Below are 25,217 nucleotides of genomic sequence, written 5' to 3'. Positions count from 1 at the left end.
CTGGGAGAGCATATTTGCACTAAATTTGAGGAGTTCTGTGATCTGCTGGGTGTGGGGTCCAGTCTTGGCAAAGTTTACCCCACTGAGGGTGCATTCAGTGGACAGCTGAACCCCAGCTCCTTCCACCTGGGATGGCCCTCTGGTTAGTTTTTTTATACAACCTGAAATAACCAAGGAAGGTCCCACCAGGGAAACACACATACTTGCAGGGTCCTCCATGGAGGGCAAGACCAGCAAAGCTGAGAGAGAGCTCCTTGAGGAGCCTTGACCTTGACTTGCTGGTGTTATGTGAGGAGATCCTTGTTGGAACAGTGGCAAGTGTTACTGGTGCTTAAGTGAAGGTGTGGACATTGAACACTCTTGTGAGTTGAGGCTGTTGGCCACATCTGGGTTCCCTAGGCACACAGTTTGAGAACTGCTATCTCAGAAGCAACACCTTCAAAGATGGAGGCAGAGAGCAAGATCTCAGAGAAGCAAAGGGTTTCTTGACGTTCTTGATGGTTCTTTTTCATTTATGCTCAAAAGTTTGGTGACTCAGACAAGGCAGGAGACCCAGATTCAATCCCTGGGTCAGGAAGATCCCTTGGAGAAGGGAATGGCAACCCACTCCAGTATTCTTGCCTGGAGAATACCATGGATGGAGGAGCCTGGCGGGCTACAGTCCATGGTGTCGTAAAGAATTGGACACAGCTGAACGACTAACACACATGTCACGGCTACAGCCTGGTCATCATGTAGTTAAGTTCACCATCAGGTAGGGATTTCAGTATCTACAAGACAGCTCGCTGGATATGGCTCAAAATATTATCTATAGCCCTTGAGAAGGAACTAAAAGTTCTTGACTATGCTTAGTGACTGAACTATTATTATTTGGTCTCCTTTGACGGGTTTCCTTTCTGCATGTTCTTACTTCTCTGATTTAACTTATTCTTTGGCTAAAGTTTTTCCACAGACAAAAAGCAGGCAGACGACATGGGGAACAAGGACCATAGGATCCTACTTCATTTCACTAATACTTGTAAGAGTACTGCTGCTATTGCTAAGTCGCTTCAGTCATGTCCGACTCTGTGCAACCCCATAGATGGCAGCCCACCAGGTTCCCCCATCCCTAGGATTCTCCAGGCAAGAACACTGGAGTGGGTTGCCATTTCCTTCTCCAATGCATGAAAGTGAAAAGTGAAAGTGAATTCGCTCAGTCGTGCCCGACTCTTAGTGACCCCATGGACTGCAGCCTACCAGGCTCCTCCATCCATGGGATTTTCCAGGCAAGAGTGCTGGAGTGGGGTGCCATTGCCTTCTCCTGTAAGAGTACAGTATTAATGTAAAAGTGATTATGGACCTCACCAGGGCCTGACATAGGGGCAAAAATTGTGTTGCAGATTTGGAGGTGAGGGAAAATTGTGTCTTTAAGAGAAAATGGCTCGTGTATTAATATAAATATTGAATTATTTTTATGATCACTAAAGATTTTTGAGTTGCAAAAATGTTATAAACTGCATTAGCAGGATGCATTAGCTTATCTAATGTTTTAGTATTAATGTAAAAGTGATCATGGACCTCACCAGGGCCTGACATAGGGGCAAAAATTGTGTTGCAGATTTGGAGGTGAGGGAAAATTGTGTCTTTAAGAGAAAATGGCTCATGTATTAATATAAATATTGAATTACTTTTATGATCACTAAAGATTTTTGAGTTGCAAAAATGTTATAAACTACATTAGCAGGATGCATTAGCATATCTAATGTTTTAATAATGCCATACCATTGAACAAAAATTTATCATTGACAAAGACACTGTTGACACTGTATTTTATCTAAATTGGAGAATCCTGCAAGCTATGTAATTGTAACATTTGTGGTTTGTCTCTTCATGCCTCTTAATGTTGAATTATTTACAAGATTTTCCATTGCAAACAAGCATTTAATACAAAGAAGTACTTCTCACTCCAGCGACTTAGAAACACATGGTGTCCATCAGCCACTGTGCTGGAGTTGGCAGCAGTCAGAACAAGGTTTGCAGTTTTGCTTAGAAAGTAGCCCTTCTCAGCCTGTATTCCAGGCTGGGCTCTTAGTTAAAATAATAATAATTGTAAAATAATAATAATACAATTTAAAAAATAAATGGGGACACTGTAGTGTGGCTTCTACCTGCTAACCCATGACCTATGAATAACTACCAGCTCCCTCATGGAATCCAGTGCTTCCTCATAGCACTTAGTGTGTTAATCACTCAGTCATGTCCAACTCTATGACCCCATGGACTGTAGCCCAGCAGGCTCCTCTGTCCATGGAATTCTCCCGGCAAGAATACTGGAGTGGGTTGCCATTCCCTTCAACCCCTCATCTTTATCTACTTTTCTGTATTTTTTTAAAAAAACCTTATGGCCACACTACTTGGCATGTGGGATCTTAGTTCCATGGCCAATGATGGAACCCCATGCCCCCTGTATTGGAAGAGCAAAATCTTAACCACTGGACCACCAGGGAAGTCCCTACATCTTTCTATGTATCACCCACACATGTCAGGTTATCCAACCATATGCTGAGATCATATAAAATTATGTGCCTGGATAACTGCTTAGTTTCTGTGTCTAGTCCTCTTATGTGCATGGACTAAGTTGCTTCAGTCATGTCCGACTCTGTGTGACCCCCTGGACTGTATGTAGCCTGCCGGGTGTCTCTGTCCATGGTGTTCTCTAGGCAGGAATACTGGAGTGGGTTGCTGTGCCCTCCTCCATGAGTTCAGGGACCGTGAGAATGTTTTCCCACCATCATCCTACCAGGGCACCAGAGTGCCTGACACACAGGAGCTGCAAAACAAATACTTTTTTAAGTAAATCAATATTGATGCAGATGAAAAAAATGGGTATATCACCCTGAAATGCAACAAAATCCCCACTGTAGCTTTCTCTACATCCAAGGCAGTCAGCAACTCTCCCCACCAACCTGAAGTTTCAGTCAGTTGGTCCTCTCTGGTCCCCAATTCAGTAGAATAATGAGTGCCCTTCAGTGGGTAGGATCTAGGGGGTAGGGAGTGGAGGTGAAGCAGGAAGGGGCCTCACTGGCTCCTCCAGGTTTCAGTAATGTTCCTTGTTTAATTTTTAAAATTAATTAATTCAGTTTTTCCAGTAGTCATGTATGGATGTGAGAGTTGGACCGTGAAGAAAGCTGAGTCGCTGAAGAATTGATGTTTTTGAACTGTGGTGTTGGAGAAGACTCTTGAGAGTCCCTTGGACTGCAAGGAGATCCAACCAGTCCATCCTAAAGGAAATCAGTCCTGAATATTCATTGGACGGACGGATACTGAAGCTGAAACTCCAGTACTATGGCCACCTGAAGAGAAGAACTAACTCATTGGAATGGACCCTGATGCTGGGAAATATTGAAGGCAGAAGAGAAGGGGAGGACAGAGGATGAGATGGTTGGATGGCATCACCAACTTCATGGACGTGAATTTGACTAAGCTCCGGGATTGGTGAAGGACAGGGAAGCCTGGTGTGCTGCAGTCCATGGGGTCGCAAAGAGTCAGACACGACTGAGCGACTGAACTGAACTGAACTCAGCTGTGCCAGGTGTTAGTTGCAGCACGGGGGTCTCCCTTGCCTCACACAGGGTCTTCCATTACAGACTCTCTAGTTGTGGTGTGCAGGCTCAGTCACTGCAGAGTGAGGGCTCTAGGAACTCGTACTTCAGTAGTTGAGGCACCCGGGCTTAGCTGTCTTGAGGCAAGTGGGATCGTAGTGCCCCAGCCAAGGATCAAACCCAAGAACTCTGCATTGCAAGATGGATTGTTACCCATCGGATCACCGGGGAAGTCTCACTGCTGAATTACTTCCTAAAAATTTCCATTTGTTTTCATGGTGTTCTTTTCTACTTTGGGTCTCCAAAACTGATACATATATACCAATGGAGTATATCACAAAATTATATGTATTATACATTTTCAAGTTATTTGATTAAAAAATCCAATTTTTAAAGCTTATTTCTGGATACTCAATGGAACTCACCTCTTTGCTTATAAATAACAATTACAATTCAGATGTTCATTAATGGATTTTATTAATCTGCATTATTTCCACATTTTCATTATTTATTATTCAAAATAAAATGATGGTTTTACCACAATTCACACAAATCAACTGATATATTAATTCAGACCAAAAGAAGCTGCTCAAATGAAAATAGTATTTTCCAAAATGGGTAGGTGTCACATGAACCACTCAGGTCTAATTTTCATTATAATTAAAATAAAATGATACTCATCACAGAGCAAGTCCTAGTGAGAGGGACCCACAGTGGTCTCCTTGTAATCCCTCCTCCTTATAAAACATTTATCACCAGAAACCTGAAGCAATGCATTTCTAAAGTTAAGCAATTCTAAGCTGCAATTCTACCTGAGCACTGACCACGTCCCCAAGTAAACAGGTTATAGATGAAATAGTGTATAATCTATAGTCATGATTTAAAGTAAAAACATCTGAGAAGCCCCTTATATAGTATTTTCCTAATTAATAAAAGATCATGTGAATTTTTCACCCACTAAGACTTTTATCCTTTTCCTATTTTTTCTTCCAGTCATTACATTTTTTCAAGTCAACTGGAACCTTTACCATTCGATCATATCTCTTTTTATTTTTCCACATTATCTTCTAACTTTTGTCCACACCAAATACATTTTAGTTATAATACTCAATATTTTGCTAACTTTATCTTTCACTTAACAGCCTGTGCTCACCATTTCTACATTATGAAATCTTCACTATTGTTTTTCATGGCTGTCTGCTGCTGCTGCTGCTGCTGCTAAGTCGCTTCAGTCATGTCCGACTCTGTGCGACCCCATAGACGGCAGCCCACCAGGCTCCCCCATCCTTGGGATTCTCCAGGCAAGAACACTGGAGTGGGTCATGGCTGTCTAATATCCTCTAATTTCCTTAAACATAGACTTATTTTTACCTTTGGGGGCATTTATTATTTTTATGCTATTAAATACACTTTTATATATCATTTTTTCAGTCTTTCAAATTGTTTCCTTGGTAGGTTTCTAGGAGAGAAAATAAGGGTCAAAACATGTGAATGTTTTTATGATTCCTTCTGTGCTTAGTTAATCATTTTACAAAAAAGGATGGGTTGATTTCTATTGTTCAAGGAGTCTGAATTTATCACTTTAACAAAGACCTCATCACAATTCACTTTAGCTTTAATTTTTTTAATTATAACAAATGTAAGGTAAGTGTCACTCTTTAGTAATTATCTGTGGAGTTGAACACTATTCCATATGTTTATTCTATAGGATTACATGCATTGTCTATTCATCTATTCACATTCTTAACCCACCATTCTATTTCCTTCCATTTTTTAGATCTGTTCAACTGGCAACTTCAGTCATGAAAAGAAATCTCTTACCTGACCTAAATGCAAAAGGCAACAGAAACAGAATTAGCACAAACTTGTCATGTTTCCTTAGAGAACTGGGCTGTCACCGGAACCACATTAACAGAAGAATAATCCCTTCCAGGGAAATACTAATACCATCTATTTACCCTAGTCAGTCTTTGGCGTTGAAAGAAGAAAACATATTACTCTGGATTTGAGGGCCAAGCTTGATTAGAAAATTATAAACCTTACTTCTAAATCACCAGATAGCTTTTCAAAACACACAGTGATTGGTCATTAACGGTGAAACAGACTAAATATAAGCAAGCATCCAGCGAAGGAGCAGGGAACCCCGATGCAATTCACACACTGTACAATCAACCTGATGTACACAACGTCCGTATGGAAGAACAGAGCTTGTGATACTCTGGATCCTGCATTTACTGGGTGAGGGACACGCCCCACATTACTTGACATCGCAGAGAAGGGCAACTCCACGCAGCACCCAGTGTTCGGGGGCCTGGGCCGTCCTGAGGTCTACAGCAGCGATGTAGTTCAAGTCTGTTCGGACCGGCTTCTTGTAGATGGGACAAGAGTATAACCGAGGATCTCTCACAGCTACAACAAAAACCATCAGAAATCTTGGTGAATTTCTCATTCATGCAGCCCCCAAGAGAGTGCAGAGCCAAATGTGTGCATCTGGAAGGTCACAGTGGGCGTGGCAGAATGAGGGAAATTCCTCCTGAGGTCAGGCAATCCCTAGATGTGAAGCAGATGCTATCAAGCCTTCCCAAGGCGGGTGTGACAAGTTACCCAGATGGCCTCACATTTACCCCACCCACCTAGTGTCCCACAACCTTGACACTAACCCCAGTCCATGGGACATGACCACCCGCTGCTTCCTTTCCTTTCCACCTGTCAATTCAACTTTGCGCCTCCACCCTCGCCCCCTGTACCTCCCCCCCAAAACCGTGTGCCTTCACACCTTCTTTGTTCTTCCCATGTGGTTTGCCTTTGGCAAAAGGTACCTGTCCTGTTTAGTCAGACACCCAGAACCACTGGTACTTCACTATTATTACTGCAAAACCCCTTCTTCGGTCCTTTTTGCCATAGGATTTATGGCTTCTCAGTCCATAAAGAATCTGCCTACAGTGCAGGAGACTTGGGCTTGACCCCTGGGTCAGGAAGATCCCCTGGAGAAGGAAATGGCTACCCACTCCAATATTCTTGCCTGGGATATCCCATGGATAGAGGAGCCTGGTGGGCTGCAGTCCATAGGGTTGCACAGAGTTGGACATGACGTAGCAACTAAACTACTACCAAACCACATTGCAAATCACAGGACAGAGGATGTTCCCCACCCCACCAGGTGTTGTGAGTTCTCTATGTGTGTGGAAAAATACAAATGGCAGGAAGCAGAGAGCCACAGCACAGTTCAGCTCTCTGAGTCAATCTAATTTTCTGGAGTAGGATAATACATGGAATCTCCACAATCACATCTGTCGTGAGAGACAATCTCTGTATCCATCCTGTACGGGTCCTCTCTTAGGCATTCTCTCCAGCCCTGGAATCCCCATGCTGAGGACAGATGCAGATCTTTTGTGACTTCAAGCCTATACAGTTTGGAGAAGGGACTTCTTTTAAGAAAAAGAGTATAATTTGCAAATACCAAATTAAGTTTTGGAAAAAGCCTCTGTGTTGAGTAGCCCTGGAGTTTAAGCTTCAGCAGCTTCCTGTTAAATTCACTCTACCCATAATAGTTTATTTGCACATCTTGTAACATCCATCTTTGGAAGCAGTATATTATTCCTTTTTCTCTCCCAGACTATAAACTATTTCAGGACAGAAGTTATGTCTGCATTCCTCCGTGTACTTCTCTGGAAGGCCAATGTTATAAATGACCCTAACATAACTACTAAAATGAAAACACATTTAACTAAGAGGATAACTTTGGAGAAATAGTGTTATAAATATAGAACTTTCAAAATGCAATATTAATATATTAGTGATACTGAACTTATTTCCCAAAAACTAATTTCCTCAATAATTCAGCTTTTCCTAACACATCAAAAAATAAGGCAGCACCAGCAGTTAAAGTCTCATTTTTGGACCCAAGAAAACCTTCAACCTGCTGTGCCATGTGTGTGTGTGTGTGTGTGTGTGTGTTCAACATCATCCAACTCTTTGATATTCTATGGATTGTAGCCAACAAGGTTCCTCTGTCCACGGGATTTTTCAGACAAGAATACTGGAGTGGGTCGTCATTTCCTTCTGCAGGGGATTGTCCCAACCAAGGGATCGAATCCATGTCTCCTGTGACTCCAGCTACAAATGGGAAGCCACCTGGAAGCCTCTCTACTATAAATTCAATTCATTTTATTGGAAGAAATTAAACATTTGCATATGATAGCACTTTACAAAAGTTTCAATAAAAGTAGTTTAAAGCCACAATTCTTAATCAGGTGTGATTTTTTTTTTTTAAACCAGGGTACTAAATCTAGAGACATATTTGGTTATCACAACTGGGAAGGTGCTACCGGCAACTGGTGGCTAGAGGCCAGGGACACTGCTAGCATCCTGTAATGCACAGGACAGTCCCTCATAACAAGACTTCTCTGTGCCAAAAGTGTCAGAAAAACCAAAGTCGAGAAATTCTGTTCTAAAACAATGTCACAGATATTTTACAGTACTCTAAAATGAAGCATTTGCTTAATTCCATGAAATTAATTATTAGAAACCATCTAAGTTAATGCAATATCTAATTTTTAAGTCTAGTCACTATTTTAATCACCATGAGAATATCATAAGTAATAATAATAAGGCAAACATATGAAAATTCTAGCTGAGCTATTTCAAATCCTAAAAGATGATGCTATTCAAGTGCTGTGCTCAGTATGCCAGCAAATTTGGAAAACTCAGCAGTGGCCACAGGACTGGAAAAGGTCAGTGTTCATTCCAATCCCAAAGAAGGGCAAAGTCAAAGAATGTTCAAACTACCACACAATTGGCGCTCATTTCACATGCTAGTGTGGTTATGTTAAAAATTCTTCAAGCTACACTTCAGCAGTATGTGAACCGAGAACTTTCAGATGTACAAGGTGGATTTAGAAAAGGCAGATGAACCAGAAATCAAATTGCCAACATATGCTGGATCACGGAGAAAGCAAGAGAATTCCCGAAAAACATCTAACTTTTGCTTCACTGACTGTGCTATAGCCTTTGACTGTATGGATCACAACAAACTGTAGAAAATTCTTCAAGATATAGGAATACCAGACCACCTTACCCGCTTCCTGAGAAACCTGTATGCAGGACAAAAAGCAACAATTAGAACCAGATGGAACAATGGACTGGTTCAAAACTGGGAAAGTAGTACATCGAGGCTGTATATTGTCACCTTCCTTATTTAATTTATATGCAGAGTACATCATGCAAAAGGTTGGACTAGATGAATTACAAGCTACAATCAAGATTGCAGAGAGAAATATCAACAACCTCAGATATGCAGATGATACCACTCCAATGGCAGAAAGTGAAGAGGAACTAAAAGAAGAGAATGTGAAAGCTGGCTGGAAACTCAACATTCAAAACACTAAGATCATGGCATCCAGTCCCATCACTTCATGGCAAACAAAAGGGAAAAAAGTTGAAACGGTGACAGATTTTCTTTTCTTGGGCTCCAAAATCATTGCAGATGGTAACTGCAGCCATGAAATTAAAAGATACTTGTTTATTGGAAGGAAAGCTATAACAAAGTTAGGGTATTCAAAAGCACATATATAACTTTGCCAACAAGGATCCATATAGTCAAAACTGTGGTTTTTCAAGTAGTCGGGTACAGATGTGAGAGTTGGATCATAAAGAAGGCTCAGCACTGAAGAATTGATCCTTTTGAACTCTGGTGTTGGAGAAGACTCTTGACAGTCTCTTTGACAGCAGGAAGATCAAACTAGTCAGTCCTAAAGGAAATCAACCCTGAATATTCATGGAATGATTGATGTTAAAGCTGAAGCTCCAATACTTCGGCCATCTGATGTGAAGAACTGACTCACTGGAAAAGACCCTGATGCTGGGAAAGACTGAAGGCAAAAGGAGAAGCGGGCAGCATAGAATGAGATGGTTAGATAGAATCACTGACTCAACAGACACAAATTTGAGCAAACTCTGGGAGATAATGGACAGAGGAGCATAGCATGCCACAGTCCATGAGATCGAAAAGAGTAGGACAGGGCTTAGCGACTGAACAACAACAACAAAATGAAAATTTCTGATTAAATAAGTGAATGACTCAATTTGAGGAGTGCAATTAATAATAACTACACTAACTGATGTATTTAAACCCTTTAATCCTTATATATATTATATGTTCAAGGGTTTGAACATATAACAGATATTTAACTAATTGTTCTTCTTTATACACATTTCACTAATAATCATTTTATAACTCTTAAAAAAAACCCTTAGAGTCTTAATTTGAAATAAATGATAAACATGATAATTGCACCTTGGGAAGTATTTGATTGTTTGGGTTTTAATCCCAGAAGAAAAATACAGTTCAAAAAAAAAAATGGTGTTCTTTTCAATAAGCAGGTAAAAAAGGCAATTCTCTGAAATACTTATCCAATTTTATTTATTTTTAATTGTTTCAGAAGGGAAGGTATCCACGCCAAGTCACAGCATGTAACAACCTTCTGCAGCAGGATTAGAAACTACCAAAAATACAACTTCATTGTAAAAGTGCTGACAGATGCTTTATAAACAAGCACATAAACATCTGAAACTATTACTCCTGGTTAGACAAAAAAATTGAAGACAAAAATAAGCATGCTAGGTAGGTAGAACAAATCAGCTAAATATGCTTAAAACCTTGGGGCTCCAGAAAAACAATCAGAGAGAAGAGGGTGTCTAAATTGGTGAGCTATATGCTTTGGGATGCTAAAGGTTTCAATAAAACACCTTGAAGAAATTTCATTTTCTAACTGTATAACTTCTCTCTCTCTAGCCTACATTTTTCATGCAAATGTTAGTATATCATTACATCATATATTCTTTCCAATATGTAAAACAACCAAGATACCTAGAGATTCCTTATGTCACTCTTTTATTTAACCCCTCTTTTGCTTCAACAATATGTGAGCCATGAACTTCCAGATGTTCAAGCTGGTATTAGAAAAGGCAGAGAAACCAGAGATCAACTTGCCAACATCCATTGGATCATTGAAAAAGCAAGAGAGTTCCAGAAAAATATCTACTTATGCTTTATTGACTATGCCTAAGCCTTTGACTGTGTGGATCACCACAAACTGTGGAAAATCCTGAAAGAGATGGGAATACCTTACCTGCCTTTTGAGAAATCTGTATGCAGGTCAGGAAGCAACAGTTAGAACTGGACATGGAACAACAGACTGATTCCAAATAGGAAAAGGAGTATGTCAAGACTGTATGTTGTCACCCTGCTTATTTAATTTATATGCAGAGTACATCATGAGAAGCACTGGGCTGGATGAAGCACAAGCTGGAATCAAGATTGCCAGGAGAAATATCAATAACCTCAGATATACAGATGACACCACCCTTATGGCAGAAAGTGAAGAAGAACTAAAGAGCCTCTTGATGAAAGTGAAAGAGGAGAGTGAAAAAGTTGGCTTAAAACTCAACATTCAGAAAATGAAGATCATGACATCTGGTCCCATCACTTCATGGGAAATAGATGGGGAAACAGTGGAAACAGTGTCAGACTTTATTTTTAGGGGCTGCAAAATCACTGCAGATGGTAACTGCAGCCATGAAATTAAAAGACGCTTACTCCTTGGCAGGAAAGTTATGGCCAACATAGACAGCATAATAAAAAGCAGAGACCTTACTTTGCCAACAAAGGTCCATCTAGTCAAGGCTATGGTTCTTCCTGTGGTCATGTATGGATGTGAGAGTTGGACTATAGAGAAAGCTGAGTGCCGAAGAATTGAAGCTTTTGAACTGCGGTGTTGGAGAAAACTCTTGAGAGTCCCTTGGACTGCAAGGAGATCCAACCAGTCCATCCTAAAGGAGATCAGTCCTGGGTGTTCATTGGAAGGACTGATGTTGAAGCTGAAACTCCAATACATTGGCCATCTCATGTGAAAAGCGACTCATTTGAAGAGACCCTAATGCTGGGAAAGATTTAAGGCAGGAGAAGAAGGGGACAACAGAGGATGAGATGGTTGGATGGTATCACGGACTCAATGGACATGAGTTTGGGTAAACTTCGGGAGTTGGTGATGGACATGGATGCCTGGCATGCTGCAGTCCATGGGGTCACAAAGAGTCGGACATGACTGAGCAACTGAACTGAACTGACGTCATATATTCCTTCTGATATGTAAAACAACCAAGTTACCCAGAGACGCCTTGTATCATTCCTTTATTCAACCCCTGTTTTGCTAAAAACATTTGAGTTATTAAATAAAGAATATTTATATGTGATATTTCTTTTAATCCTTCAACTAGCATGTGATGGCATCACCAACTCGATGGTCATGAGTTTGAGCAAGCTCCGGGAGTTGATGATGGACAGGAAAGCCTGGCATGCTGCAGTCCATGGAGTAGCTAAGAGTCAGACATGACTGAGCAACTGAACTGAAACTGAGCATGTTTTACTGTATTAATAATAATAGTAATTGTTTTTATTATTATCTACTGTATGCTAATTATGTGCTGGACATTGTCAGTTTTATTCTCTCAGCAACCCAGTGAGATGGGTACCATGATTAAATCCATTTTAATAGATGAGAACCCAAGGAGGTGAGTTACTTATTCAAGGTTACAAAGCTGCAGGTAATGAGAGAATCTGGCTGGAATGGACCGGGAGCCTAAGCTCTTAACCTCAACAACAGTGTGACGTACTCTATGTACGTGCCTCCATGTTTTTTTTGCAGAAAGATGTAAACATGAGCCGGAAATAACTAGATACCTAACTTCCACTTGTGGCACAGTTGCGATTCCTCTGAAGTCGCATGAGTGCTGTGGTGGTAAAGCCAGGAGAACACCCCAAATATCCAGGCTCCTGGCTCACTGTCCTTGGCCTGAGGACATGTGCCCCACTGTGGGGCAAGGAGGTGACCACCTTAAGCCTGCAGCATGGGGAGAGGAGGGCCTAGGGAGTGAGAACTCATGTTCCTATAGGACAGAGGCCTTTTACTGTGTCTACCTCGCTATGTACCTGAGAAAAATTAATTCATGACTTCAAAATACAAGGACATTTTCCTCATGTCCAATTTAGGCTTTAGTTTCCAGCTTCATCCCTACATGCACAGTCTTGAGTAGAACACAACCACAGGAATTCCAAGATATGCATTCAACCCACAACAGACAAAGGTGATTCTGATAACAGATTTAGTAGCCAGGAATCACAGGCAAATTACTTAATATCTCTAACCTAGTATTTCCCCATCTGCAAAATAGCCATGATGCACCTTATAGAGTCGTTGTAAAGACTAAATGAGTGAATATATGTGAATGCCTGGCATAGCATAGTGCTTAGAATGCAGTAGATACCCAAGGTGTGTTAGATTTCTCCTCTGTGCCTCTACACATGTATACACGTGTGTGCATATACACAGTTACCTTTTCTCTAAACCTAATTCCCCAGACTCAGGTTCCAGAAGACTAACAGAGTTCCAGGTTTGCAAACTGCAAGTGGATTAAATGCTGTGGGGCTCAGGTATCAGGAGGTCCCCAGCTCTGGGTCACTGCACAGGGGCTACCCCCATCCCAGCACCACGAATGCACAGTGCTGGATCAGGGTGGTCACAAGGCATGCTGACACACATTGTTTCTCCTGCAGGAAATATTCTCATTAGCTACAGGGACTCTAAGATGCTTCTCTACCTACTTAGCAAGCATCACTTTGTTCCCCCAAAATTGTAATCACCACTTTCCCATCACATGGGGTACAGCACAAAAGTTATTAAGAGAATCACTCTATATATAGGAGACTTTACTGAAGAATTGATGCTTTGGAACTATGGTGTTGGAGAAGACTCTTGAGAGTCCCTTGGACTGCAAGGAGATCAAACCAGTCAATCCTATAGGAAATCAGTCCTGAATATTCATTGGAAGGACTGATGTTGAAGCTGAAGCTGAAGCTCCAATACTTTGGCCACCTGATGCAAAGAGCTGACTCTTTGGAAAAGACCCGGATGCTGGGAAAGACTGAAACCAAAAGAAGAAGAGGACAACAGAGGATAAGATGGTTGGATGGCACCACTGACTCTATGGACATGAGTTTGTGCAAGCTCCTGGAGTTGGTGATGGACAGGGAAGCCTGGCGTGCTGCAGTCCATGGGGTCCCAAAGAGTCAGACAGGACTGAGCAACTGAACTGACTGACACTGATCTTTCCTAAACCTTCCTCTTTTCAACTTTCTTTGATAACAGAGGATCTACTGTTTGGTGTGTCAGTGGGTTTACTCTCTTGGTGTATTTAGCACTACTTGGGTGACTCCCCAATGACAAGAAACAAAAATAAATGTTTGGGGATATATCACTCAATTTTTAGAGTTTAAATAAATATCTGGGCTTCCCTTGTGGCTCAGCAGTAAAGAATCCTCCTGCCAATGCAGGAGATGCTGGTTCAATCCCTGGGTCAGGAAGATCCATTGAAGAAGAGCATGGAAACCCACTCTGGTATTCTCACCTAGAGAATTCCATGGACAGAGGAAGCTGGAGGGCTACATGGGATCACAAAAGAGTTGTATACAACTTATGGATTAAACAACAGACAACAAAGATTTCCTTTTATAAACAAACTAGTCCTGTCTGTGCCCTTCATATTAACATAAAAAACAATTCATTATAGGAGTTTTAAATTTAAAATGCTACACCTTTGGAGTGTCCTCTAGTCAGTAACAATATTATACCTCTTTATCGCAATTAGGGCCCTATTTAGTCATCAAAATTGAATTAAAATCATAGTATGAAAAGAACCTATGGATGTCACAAACCTACAGTATGAATCTACAGTATATCACAAACCTATGGACGGAGGTTCGTGACATTGTACAAGACCACTGATCAAGACCATTCCCAAGAAAAAGAAAGATAAAAAGGCAAAATGGTTGTGTCTGAGGGTGCCTTACAAATAGCTGAGAAAAGAAAAGAAGTGAAAGGCAAAGGAAAACAGGAAAGATATACCCATTGAGTGCAAAGTTCCAAAGAATAGCAAGGAGAGATGAGAAAACCTTCCTCAGTGATCAAAGCAAAGAAATAGAGGAAAACAATAGAATGGGAAAGACTATAGATCTTTTCAAAAAAATTAGAGATACTAAGGGAACACTTCATGCAAAGATGGGCACAATAAGGACAGAAATAGTATGGATCTAACAGAAGCAGAAGGTACTAAGAAGAGGTGGCAAAAATACACAAAACTATATAAAAAAGATCTTCATGACCCAGATAACCACAATGGTGTGATCACTTACCTAGAGCCAGACATCCTGTAATGCAAAGTCAAGTGGACCTTAGGAAGCATCACTACAAATAAAGCTAGTGGAGGTGATAGAATTCCAGTTGAGCTATTTCAAATCCTAAAAGATAATGCTATGAAAGTGCTGCACTCAATATGCCAGCAAATTTGGAAAACTCAGCAGTGGCCAAAGAACAGGAAAAGGTCAGTTTTCATTCCAATCCCAAAGAAAGGCAATGTCAAAAAGTGTTCAAACTACTGCACAATTGCACTCATCTCACATACTAACAAAGTAATGCTCAAAATTCTCCAAGCCAGGCTTCAACAGTACATGAACGGTGAACTTCCTGATGTTCAAGCTGGATTTAGAAAAGGCGGAGGAACCAGAGATCGAATTGCCAACATCCACTGGATCACAGAAAAAGCAAGAGGATTCCGGAAAAACATCTAGTTCTGCTTTGTTGACCTTGCCACAGCCTTTGACTGTGTGGATCACAACAAACTTGAAAATTCTTAAACAGGTAGGAATATAAGACCACCTTACATGCCTCCTGAGAAATCTGTATGTAGGTCAAGAAACAACAGTTAGAACTGGACATAGAACAACAGACTGGTTCCAAATTGGGAAAGGGAAGGAGTACATCAAGGCTGTATATTGTCACCCTCCTTATGTAATTTGTATGCAGAGTACATCATGAGAAACACTGGGCTGGATGAAGCACAAGCTGGAAACAAGATTGCCAGGAGAAATATCAATAACCTCAGATATGCAGATGACACCACCCTTATGGCAGAAAGAAAAGAGGAACTAAAGAGCCTCTTGATGAAAGTGAAAGTGGAGAGTGAAAAAGTTGGCTTAAAGCTCAACATTCAGAAAATTAAGATCATGGCATCTGGTCCCATCACTTCATGGCAAATAGATGGGGAAACAATGGAAACAATGAGAGACTACATTTCTTTGGGGCTCCAAAATCACAGTAGATGGTGACTGAAGCCATGAAATTAAGACACTTGCTCCTTGGACGAAAGCTATGACCAACATAAACAGCATATTAAAAAGCAAAGACATCACTTTGCCGACAAAGGTCCCTAGCCGAAGCTATGGTTTTTTCAGTAGTCATGTATGGATATAAGAGTTGGACTATAAAGAAAGCTGAGCACCAAAGAATTGATGCTTTTGTACTGTGGTGTTGGAGAAGACTCAACACCACAGTCCAAAGAGTCCCTTGGACTGCAAGGAGATCAAACCAGTCAATCCTGAAGGAAATCAGTCCTGAATATTCATTGGAAGGACTGATGCTGAAGCTGAAACTCCAATCTTTTGGCCACCTGATGCAAAGAACTGACTCATTAGAAAAGACCTTGTTGCTTGGAAAGACCGAAGGCAGGAGAAGGGGATGACAGAGGATGAGATGGTTGGATGGCATCACCGACTCGATGGACATGAGTTGGTGCAAGTTCCTGGAGTTGGTGATGGACAGGGAATCCTGGTGTGCTACAGTCCCTGGGGTCACAAAGTGTCAGACAGGAGTGATCGACTGAACTAACTGAACAGATGAAAAGAACAATGGAATGTTAATTTCCTATCACTAACAAGACACCTCTCCAACCACAAAGCTATTTGGCAGCAAGTTTCCACCAACTTCTACTGAAACCAAAAAAAAAAAAAAAAAAAAAAAACAACTGCAGTTTTCTTTACTTTTTTATTAGCACTTTGAAATTCACAGTCACCTTTTCTGTTGCTTATTTTTATTTCCTCTCTTACCTGCAGCTAATGAGCATCACCGCTGACTAATACCCAGCAGGGTGAGTACAGTTCTTCCACAAAAATGTGTTCTTAAGTCATAAAGGACTGCCTGTATTATAAAATTATTGCTTTATTACTACCATGCTGAGATGTTCAATGTCACATGGTGAAGGATTTTTACACATTAGTCACAAGAAATAAAAAAGTAACACCTAACTGAATGTGAGAAATATTTTTCTTTCACTTTATAAGGGAAATATTTTTGAAACAGTGTTGACTAGATGCAACAAAATTTCTAAAGTATTACTTTTGGCTGAAAGAGCATTTGACTATTAATTCTATAAAATAATCACCACCCTGGGACCTCACACCACATAAGGATTAATGAACATGAAGAGGGGCTTCCTTGGTGGCTCAGTGGTAAAGAATCTGCCTGCCAAGGCAGGACACACGGGTTCGACCCCTGATTCAAGAAAATCCCACATGCCTGTGGAGCAATGAAGCCCGTGCATCACAACTATTGAACCCATACACCTTAGAGCCCAAACTCAGCAACAAGAGAAGCCACCTCAATTAGAAGCTTGTGCAGCACAACTCGAGAATAGTCCCAGCTCGCTGCAATTAGAGAAAAGCCCGTGCGGCAATGAAGACCCAGCACAGCCAAAATTAAATTAATAAATACAATTATTTTTTAAAAAAATCATGAAGTCACAGGCAGCTTGTTTACCCAAACCCAGGCACACACATAGATCCTTTCAGACACGGCTGCGGCATAAGGAGTGACACCCTGTACCAAGAGGGAGGATGAGCACTCTCACATCTCTTCTGATGTTCATGGGCGCCCCTTCCATTACACACTGTCTGTTCCTCAAGCACAGCGCCTCCATTGCTAGCTCTTGTCTCTGCATGCTTGCCTTTGCTCCATGGATATCAGTTCAATTTTCTCTTCTCAGCAAACTCTTTCCTGAACACCTGAACGCTCTCCCACTCCCTGACACACCCTGTGTGTGTCTTCTTTACAGAAACAAGAGCTATCTGAAATCAATCTGTTCATTTACACTCCATCCTCATTATTTGTGGGACTAATGTATCTATTTCCTCTGGTGGCTCAGCTTAAAGAACCCGCCTGCCAATGCAGGAAACCCAGAATTGATTCCTGGGTGGGGAAGATCCCTTGGAGAAGGAAATGGCAACCCACTCCAGGAGTCTTGCCTCGAAAATCCCACAGACAGAAGAGTCTGCCAGACTACAGTCTATGGGGTCGCAAAGAGTCAGACACAACTTAGCCACGAAACAACAACAACGAATGTATAGTTTAATGAAGTCCAAATTACCGACAGCTCCTAGGAGAAATAGAGGGTCAGGTTCCTCAGAGCCCTTGGCCACAGAATTTTCATCAACCGATCAATTCATAACCTTGTTTTCTGTGTTTCTGTTTAAAGACCAATCAATACATAACCTTGTTTTCTGTGTGCTTTTGTTTAAAGTCATCTTTTTAATATGCTCTGTTGATTCATTAACACTGAACTCAAGGCCAACAGCACTGTGACTCACGCCTGAATGAAGCTTGTCTAACACATGTGGTTTCTCCATAAGGTACATCACAGCCTTCTAGTCCTCAGGAACAGCAGACAGCACTTCAACACTACACTCGAGGGCCATTTTCAACAATGAAAAATAGAAAAATATGAAAAGCATAGCACTAAATAGACCACAGAAAGGGCACTTGTTTACAGTCCGAGCTGAAACAAGGAGCAGAGCACAGGCTTGTTCCACCTAAGCTGGAAACACACGTCAGGAGGGTCAGATTTTTCACTGCTTTGTACATGTCTGGGAAAAGTCATGAAGGTGCCACAGGCATTAACCTTAGGGTCACAAATAAATTTTAAGAGTGTAGGTGAATTCATACAGAATCCTTGAATAGCAATGACTATATCTGCCTCTTTTCCAGTTACCCATCCCTCCTTGAGACTGAGCTCCATGCAAATGGGGGTTCTGCATGGTCTTTCCTCACTGTTGCATCCCCAGCAATAGAGCAGTGTATGTCAGATGGTTGATACCTTGGCTGACTCAGTGAGCTAGAGCTCTTTCCCTCTGCCCAGAAAAGTCTGACTCTAACACCCTCTCATTCTCATCCTCCAAAACTCATCACAAAAGCAGCCTCCACCTCCTACCAGGCTTAGTTATGTTTTCCTTCTAGCATCCCCGAACATCCTAAGAGCATCTCTATCATGGGCATCTGTTAGTCTCGCAGTTGTGTCCGGCTCTCTGTGATCCCATGGACTGTTGCCAGACTCCTTTGTCCACGGGATTCCCCAGGCAAGAATACTGGAGTGGGTTGCCATTTCCTTCTCTGGAGATCTTTCCAACCGGCAGATGGAACCCAGGTCTCTGGCATTGCAGGCAGATTCTTAACCACTGAGCCACCAGGGATCTCTATCATAACATGCATCAAATTCTATTTAAATTATTTGTTTACTTACCAGTCTCCTTCACTAGGCTGTGAGTCCCTTCTGGGCATGATCTGGTTCATAACTACCTTTATCCCTTGCAGGTAAGGTTGTATCTGGTTTGTACTAGGCATTTAGCAAACATTTGCTTAAAAAACAAATATTCAAAGCTTATACATATGTTTACAAGTGTGATATTTATCTAAGGGATAAATATACTAAAAATTATCCTTTAAAGAGAGATTTTTGTCTCTTCTTTGTTTAAAGAAAAATCTTCGTGCTTCGATTATAAAATTAGGACTTCCGTAGGATCTACTATCGTGGCTACCTCATGAATTTATGGCTTATAATGATCATCTCACCATGTATATCAAATCAACATGTTATACACCTTGGCCAGTCGCTTCAGTCATGTCTGACTCTTTGTAACCCTATGGACTGTAACCCACAGGCTGCTCTATCCATGGGATTCTCCAGGCAAGAATACTGGAGTAGGTTGCCATTTCCTTTTCCAAGGATGTTATACACCTTAAACATGTGCAATTTTATTTTAAAAGGAATATAATTTTTTAAAGTGAAATGAACAGCATCTCCTCATATTGTGAATAGTGGTTATCCCTGAGGAGACGTTAGCTGAGTGAAATGCAAAACCCTCTAGAAAACATCAAACCAACAATGGAAAATAGTTCAGGTGTTTTTAGACTTGTCAAACAGAGCTTTGATAACTCTGTCAAAGGATTCTGCTTTGACATGTGCGGTTCATAAAAGTGTTGTCACATTCACAGGCTGCAATGTGAACTCAGCATTTTACCATAAGCTACTGAATTAAGCCAATGTCCCTGAATTCAATCTGGACTTCACAGCCTGGCTAAATCTCCAAGCTGGAGGAGTCATGACTTCCTGGAGCCCCGTGCAGTCCCACCTGGAAAGGCTTCTTTCCTACTTTCCATCTCTTGCCCACCTCATCATTCAAGCCCCATCCATTCTTCCAAGCCCCTCCAGGTCCACCTGCTCCCAAGATCCAGCCCCCGACAGTTTCATCCCAGTCTTATCTCACCCTCCTTTCTCACCACTTAGTAACTATTCCAAATACTTGCTTCTTATCTCATTAGCTAATGCTCCGTGAGTATCCTTACACATTTTATCTGCTTTATTAGATGGGCAAGAACTATCTAGAACCATTGCCTCCCAGCAGCACTCAAGGAAGAGCCCAGAAGTCAGTAAGTACTCGTTAAACACAGGTGTGAATATGAAGCTACTTGAAAACAGAGTATAATCCTTATCTGCTGCTGCTGCTGCTAAGTGGCTTCAGTCTTGTCCGACTCTGTGCAACCCCATAGATGGCAGCTCACCAGGCTCCCCTGTCCCTGGGATTCTCCAGGCAGGAACACTGTAGTGGGTTGCCATTTCCTTCTCCAATGCATGAATGTGAAAAGTGAAAGTGAAGTCGCTCACATGATAAGAAAAATAATGAGATCCTATATTTATAACATCACCCAACCCCATCGTACCAACCGTCCCTGAAGGCACAGACAACTTACCATTATTTTCAGCATAAATCCTTACAACAGGCATTAACTCAAAGAGCACTTTGGGCTTGGACTCGATAAGTTTCATATTCCTCCTGTCCCAGCCAGCACCTTCAAGATACAAGCCGTAGACATAGACACCCTCCGTGGGAGGGGCAGAAATGTCATCCTTCATCCACTTGGTGACTTCATTGCAAAGCACCATATTGTCCAGAGCCCAGCCTTTGTTGGCCCGAGTTATTTCCTATGCGGGGAAAGAGCAAAAGAAAGGATGACACCAGCAACTAGAGGGTTGTCTTAAAGAGCATAATTGTGGTAACAATGTAGCCCCAGATTCAAAAAAGGTAGGATAGTATTTAAAGGGTTTTAAAAGATCCTCTTATAAGCAATACCCATGTCCTAATTTAACTATATTTGTACTTCAGTGTAATATAAGTTGATGCTTTCAAATGTGGTTGTGGAGAAAACTCTTCAGAGTCCCTTGGACTGCAAGGAGATCCAACCAGTCCATCCCAAAGGAGAACAACCTGATTGTTCATTGGAAGGACTGATGCTGAAGCTTAAACTCCAATACTTTGGCTACCTGATGCGAAGAACTGACTCATTTGAAAAGACCCTGATTCTGGGAAGGACTGAAGGCAGGAGGAGAAGGGGACAACAGAGGATAAGATGGTTGGATGGCATCACTGACTCCACGGACATGAGTTTGAGCAAACACCAGAAGATAATGAAGGAAAGTGCAGCCTGGTGTGCTTCAGTCCACGGGTTTGCAAAATATCGGAGATGACTTCATGACTGAATAACAATTTTAAAAGAAATATAAAATCAAATCTAATATAAAAATAAATATTTTAATATTTAAGCTAGCAGCCTGAGAACAAGTTGCTGGATTTATGTTCAGGACAAAGTTAACTGCTGGTGCCCAAACCAGACAATCATTCTGCCTTATTATAAACTACATATTTAAAACTATAATGAAAGAAGAAAGCCCTCCAGAAACTGTAATAACACAACAGGTAAAAATCAGTGCTATTACCTGTCGCATTGCAGTTAAAAATCCTTGAGGGTTAAAAAAGCCCGTCATCCAGAAGCAGTGAGGTCGGTCATTGAAAACCCAAGAGGTAAACTGGCAGTTTCTTTCAATAAGTTCAGTAAACCAGAAACCCAAGGTACTTGAAACCCAGGATGCCTGAAATGCAAACATGAAAACATGAATAAATACAGGTTTAATTCTACTGTGTAACTGACTATATCCACAGGAAAAAAAAAAGATGAAATATCAATTTCACACTTAGAATTTAGAAGTCCCTAAGGTATAAACACACTAGTAAATTCATGCTCAAAATTCTCCAAGCCAGGCTTCAGCAATATGTGAACCATGAACTTCCTGATGTTCAAGCTGGTTTTAGAAAAGGTAGAGGAACCAGAGATCAAATTGCCAACATCCGCTGGATCATGGAAAAAGCAAGAGAGTTCCAGAAAAACATCTATTTCTGCTTTATGGACTCTGCCAAAACCTTTGACTGTGTGGATCACAATAAACTGTGGAAAATTCTGAAAGAGATGGGAATATCAGACCACCTGATCTGCCTCTTGAGAAATTTGTATGCAGGTCAGGAAGCAACAGTTAGAACTGGACATGGAACAACAGACTGGTTCCAAATAGGAAAGGGAGTACGTCAAGGCTATATATTGTCACCCTGTTTATTTAACTTATATGCAGAGTACATCATGAGAAACGCTGGACTGGAAGAAACACAAGCTGGAATCAAGATTGCTGGGAGAAATATCAATAAGCTCAGATATGCAGATGACACCACCCTTATGGCAGAAAGTGAAGAGGAACTCAAAAGCCTCTTGATGAAAGTGAAAGTGGAGAGTGAAAAAGTTGGCTTAAAGCTCAATATTCAGAAAACGAAGATCATGGTATCCGGTCCCATCACTTCATGGGAAAAAAATGGGGAAACAGTGGAAACAGTGTCAGACTTTATTTTTTGGGGCTCCAAAATCACTACAGATGGTGTCTGAAGCCATGAAATTAAAAGGTGCTTACTCCTTGGAAGGAAAGTTATGACCAACCTAGATAGCATATTCAAAAGCAGAGACCTTACTTTGCCAACAAAGGTTCATCTAGTCAAGGCTATGGTTTTTCCTGTGGTCATGTATGGATGTGAGAGTTGGACTGTGAAGAAGGTTGAGCACTGAAGAATTGATGCTTTTGAACTGTGGTGTTGGAGAAGACTCTTGAGAGTCCCTTGGACTGCAAGGAGATCCAACCAGTCCATGCTGAAGGAGATCAGCCCTGGGATTTCTTTGGAAGGAATGATGCTAAAGCTGAAACTCCAGTACTTTGGCCACCTCATGTGAAGAGTTGACTCATTGGAAAAGACTGATGCTGGGAGGCATAGGGGGCAAGAGGAGAAGGGAACGACAGAGGATGAGATGGCTGGATGGCATCACTGACTCGATGGATGTGAGTCTGAGTGAACTCCGGGAGTTGGTGATGGACAGGGAGGCCTGGCGTGCTGCGATTCATGGGGTCGCCAAGAGTCAGACAGGACTGAGAGACTGATCTGATCTGAAGGCATAAATTTCCGTAGGGTTCTGACATTTAAGATGTCAAATTATTCTTCCTTTTTAACAATATGAAGTATGTTAGAATCAACTAATCTTCATGTGAATTCCAGATTAACCCAGCTTGGCATGCTGTTCAAGACATCTGCTGTCAATAAAATCTCCTTCCACATATGAATATAGTTATGATCAATTCTGTCATAAAGCAATTAAAACAATTAATTGAATTAAATTTAACAGGCTTCAGCTATTTTTCCTTAGGCTATATTTTCAACAGATACATTATAAAACAGAATTTCTATTTATGTAAATGTGCTTATGGCCTTAACAGCACTTTATATTCTGTGAATGACAAATGTAGAAGCCTTTCTCCACTTATTTTTTATGGGGCAAACAACATTTATTTTCTGAAGTTTCTGCCTCTTAGAAGGCATTTTTATATTCTCTGATGAAGGGAATAAAAATGCAAACACAGGTCTCCTTACCACCAACAAATTGATTGCATTCACTGCCTGTAACGTTCTGCCTGAATTCACATGTGGAACTTATGTTATTACAACAGGCATGGAAATGTCATCAACGTTATCAGCAGTCACACTAGAAGGTATCTCCAAATCATATTTTATAACATTTCACTGTAACTGCACTATTTTATGTGTGAATAAATGTGGTGATCAACCTGAATAGATAAAACACTTGAATTTCAACTAGCTTGAGAATTGATATGCCTATTTTACAAGAGACACTGGGATTCCCAAAGACTGTTAATAAGTTGAGTAGAAAAAGGTGCTGTATAAAAGGATTTTAAGTTCCAGGAAGTGGGACTTCCCTGGAAGTCCAGGGGTTAATCCCTAGTCAAGGAACTAATATCCCACATCCAGTGTGGCATGGCCAAAATTTTTTTTTAAGAGATTCTTAGAGTCCCTTGGATAGCAAGGAGCTCAAACCAGTCAATCCTAAAGGAAATCAACCCTGAATATTCATTGGAAGGACTGATGCTGAAGCTGAAGCTCCAATACTTTAGCCACCTGATGCGAAGAGGTGACTCACTGGAAAAGACCCTGATGCTGGGAAAGATTGAGGGCAGGAGGAGACAGGGATGACAGAGGATGAGATGGTTGGATGGAATGACCAACTCAATGGACATGAGTGTGGGCAAACTCCAGGAGAGGGTCAAGGACAGGGAATCTTGGCATGCTGTAGTCCATGGGGTCTCTAAGAGTTAGACTCAACTTAGTGACCAAACAACAACAAAGTGTAAAATGAGGTAACTCATTCCATCGTATCGTTATAGGTGTGTTAACTGAAAGAGATGTCTTTATACAACATTTGATCTGAAGGCACAGGGACCCATTAATGAAGGGGTATCTTCTGGCAAGGATCCCTGTTCCAGAACTGCAGGTGCTGACCAAGCTGGGTGAGCTGGTCTAGTGGGGAATGAGCCCGCCATGGCCAGGGACCAGGTAGGTCACTAGCAATGAGCAGAGTCGATGCATACAGAAAACTCTCTGGCCTAGGCAATGAATTTTTTGCAGAGGAGGAGAGAAAGGGACCTGGTCAAAGCTGATTCTGAGTTTCTAAGCTGTGTGTCCAGAGGGATGGATGGGATGGTGGTTAATCAAATAAGATGAGAAGACAGTAGACAAGCACCCCCCCATTTACCATATACTGCTTTCTGTCCCATTGCCTTGGAATCTGCCAAAGCCCTGGGTGAGGTATCAGAAGCTCAGCACTAAAGGAGTCTCTCCTGAGAGATTATCAGTTCTAGCCCCATCCTGTCCCACCATCTCATTTACCTGACTCACCTCCAAAAGTTCCACTCACCCAGGACCCAATCTCATCTCTGTAAGTTGCCCACCTTGGATAACCCCCACCTTGCCGTCTCCCAAGTCCTCCCACCGCACACTCAGCACCCTCAGCGCCACGATCAGCCAACTCCTCGACAAGGACACTCAGGTTCTCATTTTACTTCTCCAAGTAGAAAAACATCTCTTCAAACCACATCTATTTATCATACTATTACACATAGAATGGGTAAGCAACAGGGCCCTACTGTATAAGGCCCTGTACAGGGAACTACATTCATCATCCTGTGGCAAACCAT

At 41.4% G+C, this 25,217-nt stretch overlaps 1 protein-coding gene across 1 annotated transcript in view; it reads right to left on the bottom strand.

The window, feature by feature from the left end:
• Window positions 1-5,838: 5,838 nt before the first annotated feature.
• Window positions 5,839-25,217, bottom strand: part of DNAH5 (dynein axonemal heavy chain 5) — a 270,204-nt gene continuing 250,825 nt past the window's right edge. Inside the window, exons 77-79 of the mRNA XM_055554828.1 lie at window positions 21,576-21,728; window positions 20,552-20,783; window positions 5,839-5,990 (exon numbers count right to left, since the gene is read on the bottom strand). Coding sequence (XP_055410803.1) covers window positions 5,839-5,990; window positions 20,552-20,783; window positions 21,576-21,728 — 537 coding nt within the window. The remainder of the gene's footprint in view (window positions 5,991-20,551; window positions 20,784-21,575; window positions 21,729-25,217) is intronic.

Source organism: Bubalus kerabau, chromosome 18 (assembly GCF_029407905.1).
Source record: "Bubalus kerabau isolate K-KA32 ecotype Philippines breed swamp buffalo chromosome 18, PCC_UOA_SB_1v2, whole genome shotgun sequence".
NCBI lineage: Eukaryota > Metazoa > Chordata > Mammalia > Artiodactyla > Bovidae > Bubalus > Bubalus kerabau.
The sequence above is the reverse complement of the archived record's forward strand: the minus strand, read 5'-3'. Positions and strand labels throughout refer to the sequence as shown.